Source organism: Pelobates fuscus, chromosome 7 (assembly GCF_036172605.1).
Source record: "Pelobates fuscus isolate aPelFus1 chromosome 7, aPelFus1.pri, whole genome shotgun sequence".
In the NCBI taxonomy this organism is placed as follows: domain Eukaryota; kingdom Metazoa; phylum Chordata; class Amphibia; order Anura; family Pelobatidae; genus Pelobates; species Pelobates fuscus.
Window position 1 is genome coordinate 204,149,514 of NC_086323.1, and position 9,820 is coordinate 204,159,333.

Genomic DNA, 9,820 nt, shown 5'->3' on the forward strand with positions numbered 1-9,820 from the left:
TATAGATAGATATAGTTGCACTAAATTACATGTCAACGTTACGTCAATTTGCACATTTTCATTCAGTTAACAGGGGATGCTTACAAGTTATCACAATACCAATACATAATTTGTACATTGACTGCTACCGTTACAGTTATTATTTATAGTGTTAGCATGAGAAAGGCTTTGCTATAACACGAGGTGCTGAAACGTAAGCAAACTTTGAATTATGATTTTAGAATTCAAGACTTCTCGAGGACTGCACCGTTCCTGTGGAACTCGCTTCCCTCCTCCGTTAGGTGCTCACCCAGTCTCCACTCCTTCAAAAAAATCATAAAAAAAAAACACTTCTTCATAAAAGCGTATCAATTAAACTGTTAATAGCTCCCAACTGATTCCTCTTCTGCAACTGTCACTAGTCTAATACTATCCTTACCTTTTTGTGTCATTTTACCCCACTCCCTCTAGCATGCAAGCTCATTGAGCAGGGCCCTCAACCCCTCTGTTCCTGTGTGTCCAACTTGTCTGGTTACAACTACATGTCTGTTCGTCCACCCATTGTAAAGCACTGCGGAATTTGACGGTGCTATATAAATATCAGCATCATAATAATAATAATAATAATAATAATAGAATGTCTCACATTCAGAGTAAAATATATTTTATTCCCAAATTAATACATAGATGCCTCCTACATTACTAGAGTTCAATTGGACATTTGGAACAATTTCTCTCCTGTGTGAGTTCTCGGATGACTTACAAGGTGTACATGCAGGCTAAAACATTTCCCACATTCAGAACAAGAGAAAGGTTTCTCTCCTGTGTGAATTATTTGATGTACAACAAGCTCTCCTTTACTGATAACCAGGGCCAGATTAAGAGCCCAGTGGGCCTGGTGCTGACAATTATGATGGGCCTAATTACAGAATCTTATCGACTAAAAACACTAAAACAGTCATACCTACCAATCGTCATGTATCTGGCGGAAGTGGTGCTGAATGGAAATTCATAGGGTGCAGCTATGACAAAACACACACTCTATGCTAATCTCTCTCTAATTCATGCTTTCATCTTTCAAATAAATCCATACCCCTAACAGCAGTGTCCAGTGAAGCAGGACGGGGTAAAAGGGTGGGCCACTGACGCAAATCATGTAATCAGAACTACCAAGAGGCGAACATGCCTTAAAAAGCGGGCGTGTCTGCCTAAAGAATTGGAAGGCCAGCCTGGCATGAATGCATGTCAGGCTGCCTGCCAATCATGCACGCTGGCCAACTAAGGACAGACAGACAGCACCCTGAGCTTGGCATAAATGTGTCTAACGAGGAGTTCGCTCCACGCTTTCTAAGGACTGTCCCCCTAGCACTCGCTGGTCCATTCCTCTCTTAACCTCCTTACTAGCAGGCAGAAGCTCCTGGTATATAGTCTGGGACAGAGAAAAGCTGTATGTAGTGAGTGTAGAAGAAAAGGAACATGTCACAGTGTTAGAGAGACTAAAGCAGCAAGTCAACTTTACCTTAACTAATTTCATTGTCAGCCAGTCCGCACAAGTTTTGTTCCCATATATCCCTCTAAAGTTTCAATACTTAAGCAAGAGTATGTGAATGATAGTTAGGGTTGCCACCTTTCTTGGAAAAAAATACCGGCCTTACTAATTTGCATAATTAATTATGTATGCGTGTAAATCACAAGGAGTGACCTAAGAAAAAATTCTGTAAAATCACCAAAAAACTACTCACATTTATTTTGCTGAATAAAAGATGGATTGTTACGAGTGTCTCCCTGTCACCCAGTGTCCCCTAGTCTTCCAGTGTCCTCATGTCTCCCAGTATCCCCTAGTGTCTGTCCCCTATGTATCACAGTGTTTCAGTGCCCCAAGTGTCCCAGTGTCCCCTTATGTCCCCATGTATCAGTGTCTTCTATGTATCACAGTGTCCCAATCACAATGCTTCAGTGCCCCATGTGTCTCAGTGCCCCATGTCTCCTAGTGTCCCCTCATGTCCCCATGTTGCCCAGTGTCACTTGGACACTAGGGGACACTTAAGAGACATGGGAATACTGTGAGACATTGGGACACTAGGGGACACTGAGAGACTTAGGGACATTGGGAGATATGGGGACACAGACGCTAGGGACACAGTGTCTCAGTGTCCCCATGTCTCCCAGTGTCCCCAAGTGCCAAGTGTCTCACAGCGTCTCCTAGTGTTTCAGTGTCCCCTGATCTTCTTTTGTCCCCAAGTGTCTCAGTGTTCCCAGGTCACCCAGTGTCCCCTAGTGTCTCCCAGTGTCCCCATGTCTCCCTGCAGCCTTTACCCCATCCCTGCCTTCCCTGAGCTGTAGGCTGGGAGCTGCTGTCTGAACTCTGTATGCTGTGTAGCTACTCCCGCACGGATCAGTGTGTAGAGATATGCGGTCACTTCCTATCCCTGCCTCTCTCCACACACAGTGATCCCTACTGGCCGGCGCAGGTATTGCAGAGTAATCTCTGTTTATACATAGAAATATGCCGGCATTTGTATTGCCGGATTTACTGCAATACTGGCACTGGCCAGGCAGCCTCAAATACCCTAAAATACCAGCCAGGTGGCAACCCTAAGAGTAATGTGTAAAAAAAAAAAAAAAAAAAAAGGAAAGGAAAAAATAAATGTTTTCTTCTAAACCAATGGACCTATTCCATGGGCCTGGGCCTGGAGCTGCAGCTCCATCAGCCCCTATGTTAATTTGGCCTTGCTGATTAAACATTTCCCACATTCAGAACGTGAGACAGGCTTATCTCCTGTGTGAGTTCTTTGATGTGTTTCAAGACTTGCTTTACTGACTTAACATTTTCCACATAGCAACCAAGTAACATGGTGGGAAGTAGCAGAATTAAAAGGTAAAAGAGGACTGTGGCCCTTTAAGAGGACGTGAAACATAGGTTTGTGAAATAATAGTTACTATGTTTGATGCTATGGTCTGAGGAGATGGCTTTTGATGGACTTGTGCTGCCAGAAATGTTTCCATATGCCTTTGGCTGCAACACTTATTAGCTCCGAGTCCTGAGTAAAACTTATGAATGCTGTTGGTTGGGTCACAGACAGTAAGAGAGAGTCTGAGGTTAGATAAATCAATAAACTAGGGGTGAAAAGGCATGCGGAAATTAGGTGAGAAAATTAAACCAATCAATGGGAGAGATTAGATAAGTGGAATTAATAAATGGGGAACATAAATTAACCAAACAGTATGTGCAATAACACTTACAAAAATAAACAAAGATTAACCCCTTTGTGACCAGACCATTTTTAAATTTTCTTACCATTAAGGACTAGGGCTGTTTTTAAATTTCTGGGGTGTTTGTGTGTTACGGGATTACCCTGTTTATTTTACCGTATACTATGTTTCGGTAGTATTACTATATAAAACACATTACACGAACAGTCAGGACTATGTATTCGTGCATATGAACAAAGACCACACCCGGCCCTTGGCGTGTGCCGCCACTTAACCTTTTTCACCTCTAAAACAACCGAATGGCCGACCACCTTACAAGTGGAGTGTGCTTCCTATTGACCACTGGGAAACTGCGGTCTGCGGTTAACCACAAGCCTAATTGACTGCCTCAGGGTGCCCTCGTTCGGATAATAATTCACCGAACTGAAACTCTGAAAGACTCCCAAACAAGGACCACCTACACCCAGGCATGTGGCCACAATTAGAACGCTCGGTCTGCTGTTAACCGCAAGCTAAGTACCCCCCTTTCATGGCGGTCTCTGTTCGGCTCATGAAGGGCTGGGACAACCATCCACTGAGCGGTATTCATGCAACTGTTCATCCGTTACTCGCTCCAGGGGTTTTAGGCCCAGGTCCCGCTCTCTATTCACCCGCCTGAAAACATGTCCGCCATCTCGTGTTCGGGACAAAAAGGCACGAAAGGACTTTGTATTGAAAAGACTGGCTATACCGTTCGTGAGATCTGAACGCTATTTGCCTATCTGCTGCGCTCAGATCTGGGCTATCCAACGAATGGTAGAATATAAAATGTGTCTATTAAAATGTTACAGTTATGTATTTTTATACTGTTTTACCTGTTACAATTACACGTGGGATTTGGGGCGCTTGGAGATAATTAAATTGCCATAACCGTTAGAGTCATTATCTCCAAGCTGGGCGGTGACTATTTCAAACGATATACTGTAATGCCATTGGTCGACTGTTTGTATTGTCCCTGCATCCCATCAGGTCCAGAGGGGGCTGTCCCTGGACCTGGGGTTTTGCATAAATAGCGATGTCTGTGTGCCATTAAAGCCAGTTCGTTTTGACCCTCAAATCGCAGCCTCGACTCGTTTTGTGGGAACAAGGGTATCCTAGCTGTACCATAGCTAGTGGGATTGCTTTATATTCGCAGGATTCTTATGTTATGCTGAACGAAACGGCGTTTCTCTCTCCACACTCGGGAACCAGGACATCCAAACGTTCCAGTCTTCAGCTAGCTTTGAGGTAACCATAACATTGTGTTTAGCTGTAATTTTCCTCTTACTCATTTACTGTACCCACACATTTTATATACCGTTTTTATCGCCATCAAATAGTCTAAGATACCATTATTTCCATTATATCATAAAATGTATTAAAAAATACACCTTTTTCTAACTTTGAACACCAAAATCTCTTACGCATCCTGAATTTAGAAATACCCAATGTTAAAATGTTCTTAGCTTTTTTTTGCAAGTTATAGGGCTATAAGCACAAGTAGGACATTGCCATTTCAAAATATATATTTGTAAAAATGTATCAATAGTGGCATTGTAACACTGTTAGCTGTCATAAATCTCTGAATCACACCTCACATGTACATATTTTGTAAAGTAGACAACCCATGGTATTCAATATGGGGTATGTCCAGTCTTTTTTAGTAGCCACAAACACTGGCCAAAAGTAGCATTTAAAAAAACAATTATGAATGCTAACTGTTGCCAGTGTTTGTGACTAATTGGCTACTAAAAAAACTGAACATACCCCATTTGCAACACCTTGGGTTTCCTTCTTTTGCAAATGGTATGCCATCATGGGGGTAACTCTCAATCCTGTGCTACCATATGCTCTCAAAGGCAAAGTAACAAATCTGGCAAATTTCAATGTAAAAAAAATGAATTCAAGCCTTACATTTGACCCTGTAACTTTCAAAAACACTATAAAACTGTACATGGGGCTACTGTTATACTCGGGAGACTTCGCTGAACACAAATATTAGTGTTTTAAAACAGTAAAACGTATCACAACAATGATATCATCAGTAAAAGTGCTGTTTGTGTGTGAAAAATGCAAAAAACTTTCTTCGACAATATAAACGCTGTGATATGTTTTACTGTTTTGAAACAATATTTGTGTTCAGCAAAGCCTTCCGAGTAAAACAGTACCCCCCATGAACAGGTTTTAGGGTGTCATGGACTTGCGGCCTGGGTTGTCAGGCAGGTCCCTCAAATTGCAATCAATAAAATGACTTAATTATATAAAAATATTACATAAATATGCACATCGAATTTAAATATATATACATATTTATATATGAAGTCTACCTGTATATTTATGAAATTATTTATGTAATTGTGTATTTAAATAAATATATATATACACACACACACACACACACACACACACACACACAATTATTTTACATTTATGTAATTATTTTTACTTTTTAAAATGATTTATTTTTATAATATATACACACACAATATATACAGACCAGGACCGCCGGGCTCATTACAAGATTTGCAGCAGCTCCGTTCATCTTCCCCAGTCTAACTCTCGCAAAACCCACGGCCGTCAGAGCCAAATTTAACAGTAATATCAAAGGGGAGAAAAGTAAAGAGGGGCTCGTTAGAGTTAACACAATCACAACACCAATGCATCATTTATACGTTGCTACTGTCAAAGGTATTATATATTGTGTCAGGATGAGAGCAATTCACAGTATTAGAGGTTTTATTCCCATGTTAATTCATAAGCACGTTATAAAAACTCTACTGTGTCAGTTATGTTTAACAAAATCTGGTTTACTGACAAAACTATTTCTCCATTATGTATATGAGAAAGGTTCCTCACCTGTGTGGATTCTCTGATGTGCTTTAAGATTTGAGTGCTCGTTAAAGCATTTCCCACATTCACCACATGAGAAAGGTTTCTCTCCTGTGTGGGTTCTCTGATGTGTAACAAGATTTGAGTGCCCGATAAAACATTTTCCACATTCAGAACATGAGAAAGGTTTCTCTCCTGTGTGAGTTCTCTGATGTGTAACTAGAGTTATGTTATGTCTAAACCATCTCCCACATTCAGAACATGAGAAAGGTTTCTCTCCTGTGTGGATTCTCTGATGTTTAACAAGATTTGAGTGCCCGCTAAAACATTTTCCACATTCAGAACATGAGAAAGGTTTCTCTCCTGTGTGAGTTCTCTGATGTGAAACAAGATTTGAGTGCCCGCTAAAAGATTTCTCACATTCAGAACATGAGAAAGGTTTCTCTCCTGTGTGAGTTCTCTGATGCTTAACTAGAGCTGAGTTAAGGCTAAAACATTTCCCACATTCAGAACATGAGAAAGGTTTCTCTCCTGTGTGAGTTCTCTGATGGTTAACTAGAGTTGAGTTATGGCTAAAACATTTCCCACATTCAGCACATGAGAAAGGTTTCTCTCCTGTGTGAGTTCTCTGGTGTAAAACAAGGGGAGCATGTCTGTTAAAACATTTCCCACATTCAGCACATGAGAAAGGTTTCTCTCCTGTGTGAGTTCTCTGATGTGTACTAAGACCTGAGCACTGGCTAAAACATTTCCCACATTCAGCACATGAGAAAGGTTTCTCTCCTGTGTGAGTTCTCTGATGTTTAACAAGATTTGAGTGCAAGCCAAAACATTTCCCACATTCAGCACATGAGAAAGGTTTCTCTCCCGTGTGAGTTCTCTGATGTATAACAATTTCTGACGGCCAGCGAAAACATTTTCCGCATTCAGAACATGAGAAAGGTTTTGTGTTTATGATATCCTTTGTAGACATATAGGGTTCTGAGAAATTGCTTGAGTTTGGAGAGCTGGAATCCTTGGTTGTCTTATTAGAAGATTTCTTCATAATCTTGCTTAGTATAGTTCTGTTGTTGTCCTGTCCTTTAGAAAAACTTCTGCTGCTGGAAATATCTGAAAAAAAAAATGTACTGGGAGTTATGAAAAAAAAAATCTATAACTGATGTATGGTTTACCATACTTAAAAACTGACTTTATTTTCATGAAACCTCAAAAATATGACTATGAAACATTATGGTGATTAAGTAATACCTAAAATAGTAAAATATTTGTGGGCTCTTATTCCCATTATAATATAAAAATTGGGAATACAATGGTGACTGTATAGTCATGCTAGTACATTTTGCTCACCGTGAAAGTTAGCTCATAATAAACAGTGAGTAACAAAAAGGACAGCATAGTTTAGAGTAAGGTAAGGAGAGGTATTCGGGCATGTTAGGCAATATGGCCTGGCCAGTGTTTGCCTTACGGACTGAGGGTACAGCAGACCTGTGTGAATTTACTAACACCAAAATAAACAAACATAAACAGTAAGGCAGGCAGAATGAGCATTGAAGATATTGCAGTTATGCAGTGATACGCTAGGACGTCGGGTATACAGTGCTCATATGATACATGATAGGCATATTGTAGCTGTTTTGGCTAGCTGTTAATGTAGGCAATGTTAAAGCATAATACTTGCGTATCAAGGTACCCCTTGGGGTCGTGCCAAGCTAGGCAACTGAGGTAATGGTTTGCAATGCTCCCAGTTCAAAGTCCCAACTGAGTACCAGTGAGGTCGCCAGGCAGTGACTGGCATGTCCCGTTGTGTCTGTGATTGTACTCAGCCCACTCCGCATGGTGCGCTTCTCCGGCGGTGAGGTTAGATGATTTGCTCCAATGCCGTGGTGTCACTGCGTCCGGGGGCCGCTTGTCTTCGGCCTGAGACCTTAGTGGGTGCTCTTGCCTGGTTGCCATTGATCCCATCACCAGGATCGTGGGCCCAGGGATCTGCCGGAGCCCGGTCTCCCTGGGTGTATGGCAGGCTACAGAGGATTTCCTCCTGGTGAGCGCCCGGCTCAGATGAAGGGTAAGCGGTCACAGCGGCAGCGTCTTCCACGTGGGCGTTGCGACTGGTTGGTACACTAGTGCCTTGCGCTCGGTATGTTTCCAGGCTTAGGGGTTGCTGGACAGATCGGGGTGTCTGCTGATGCCCGGTCGCTGGCTGCAACGGTGGCTGTACTGCCCGGGATGCAATCCGGTGCCAGAATGCTGCACAGATTCTGTCGAAGGCATCATTAAATCGTGCCTCCCATGCTGGCATCCGTGTGTTCTCCTCCTCAGTCGCCATTTTAGATTGTTGTGAAGGAGCAACCTGGGGAACTGGTGAGTTATTTGTACTTTGTAGACGCTGGGCCCCCAGGTGGGACCGGGATAACCCCCTCCGGTCCTGGGGGGGGGGGGGGATCGGGTTGATTAAGGCACTCTGATGGCGGGTGGCTGAGAGACCGGCCGTGTCTCCCCTCCATGTGGTCCACCTTTCAGTTAGGCCGCAGTGAGTGATTTGGTCGCGGGTCGTGGACGGTGCTCCCCAGCCGCTTGTGGGTGATCCCCCTTCTGTGTGGGGTTCCGATTGCAGCCCTTGAGCCTCAATTTAGTAATCGGTGCGCTATTTTTTTGTAGTTTTCGCCGTGGGGATGTGAGGAGCTCCACTCAGACACGTCCGTCGGCCATGTTAGCTAGGCCCCGCCCCCCTACATCACAAACTTACTTTTATTCACTTGGCAAAATGTAAAATGACACTATGCCTAACGAACAAAGTAAAAATCATAATGTTGCCTACTCTGTTACCAGACAAGCCAAGAGAGCACTTTTCAGAGAAAAGATTTTCCCAAACAAGGGGAAAATTCACTACATATGAGCCAGAGGGAGACTTCGTTTATGTTGATACAGGAACTCCACACAGTGGACCGGCCACTATCTCCTTTCCACGCTGGCAATTCCCCTATACTACACAGATTCGAGCGATATTTGCACAACTTGGGCACTCAAATCCGGGCTATCCGGGGATATAATTCTTGTGGGGGTTCTTATCAAACTTGTATACTGTAACAACCTCCTACCATGTTGCCTGGGAACCTCTACCTTTTGTTTTCCTGCCATCATCCACATTGCCCTGTACCTAAGAAAAAAGACTTTCTGGCCCTTTAACTGTTTTGTGCAAAGGATTGGTACGTTTGATATGGCACTTCGGATACAGCCGAAGTGCCGAAGTAGTCGAAGTGGCAGCCATTAGACAATCGAACACATGGCGGCGGCCATTTTAATTCAGTCGAACGAGGTCAGCGGTGTGTGCCATCAAATCCCTGGAACGGATATCGGCCACACAATTGAACGAACACTGCTGACCTGTATATTCCCCTATCCTTCGACACTGCGGCTGGAGACTAAGTCCCGTTCGAAGATTCGAACGCACATTCGAATGGGACTTTGTCATCTTTTTAATGTAAAATAGACCTCCACTTAACTAACGAACACCGCTGAAACTTAACCCCGTTTTCACTTCGACACAAGTCTAAGTGCATTCGACTATTCAAACACCGCCTTCGGATGGGACTTTGTTATTTTTCAGGGCAGAAATAGACCGACCGCACAGCCTGAATCTGTGGAACTGTTTTGGGCATGCAAACAGACTTCCAAAGACACTTTTTAATATTTCTGGAACCCCTGAACGGATTTGCCCGAATTTTGAATATGTTTGTCCCCAAGTTGTGTTGTTCATAAAAATACAAGTTTTATTTCTGTA

At 42.8% G+C, this 9,820-nt stretch overlaps 1 protein-coding gene across 1 annotated transcript; it reads right to left on the minus strand.

The window, feature by feature from the left end:
- Positions 1-688: 688 nt before the first annotated feature.
- On the minus strand, positions 689-7,874 carry LOC134569300 (oocyte zinc finger protein XlCOF6.1-like). The gene is made up of 3 exons (XM_063428217.1): positions 7,859-7,874; positions 6,067-7,149; positions 689-801 (listed from the first exon to the last, which is right to left on the minus strand). Exons 1-3 carry the CDS (start codon positions 7,872-7,874, stop codon positions 689-691), a joined length of 1,212 nt encoding a protein of 403 aa, XP_063284287.1.
- Positions 7,875-9,820: the final 1,946 nt, after the last annotated feature.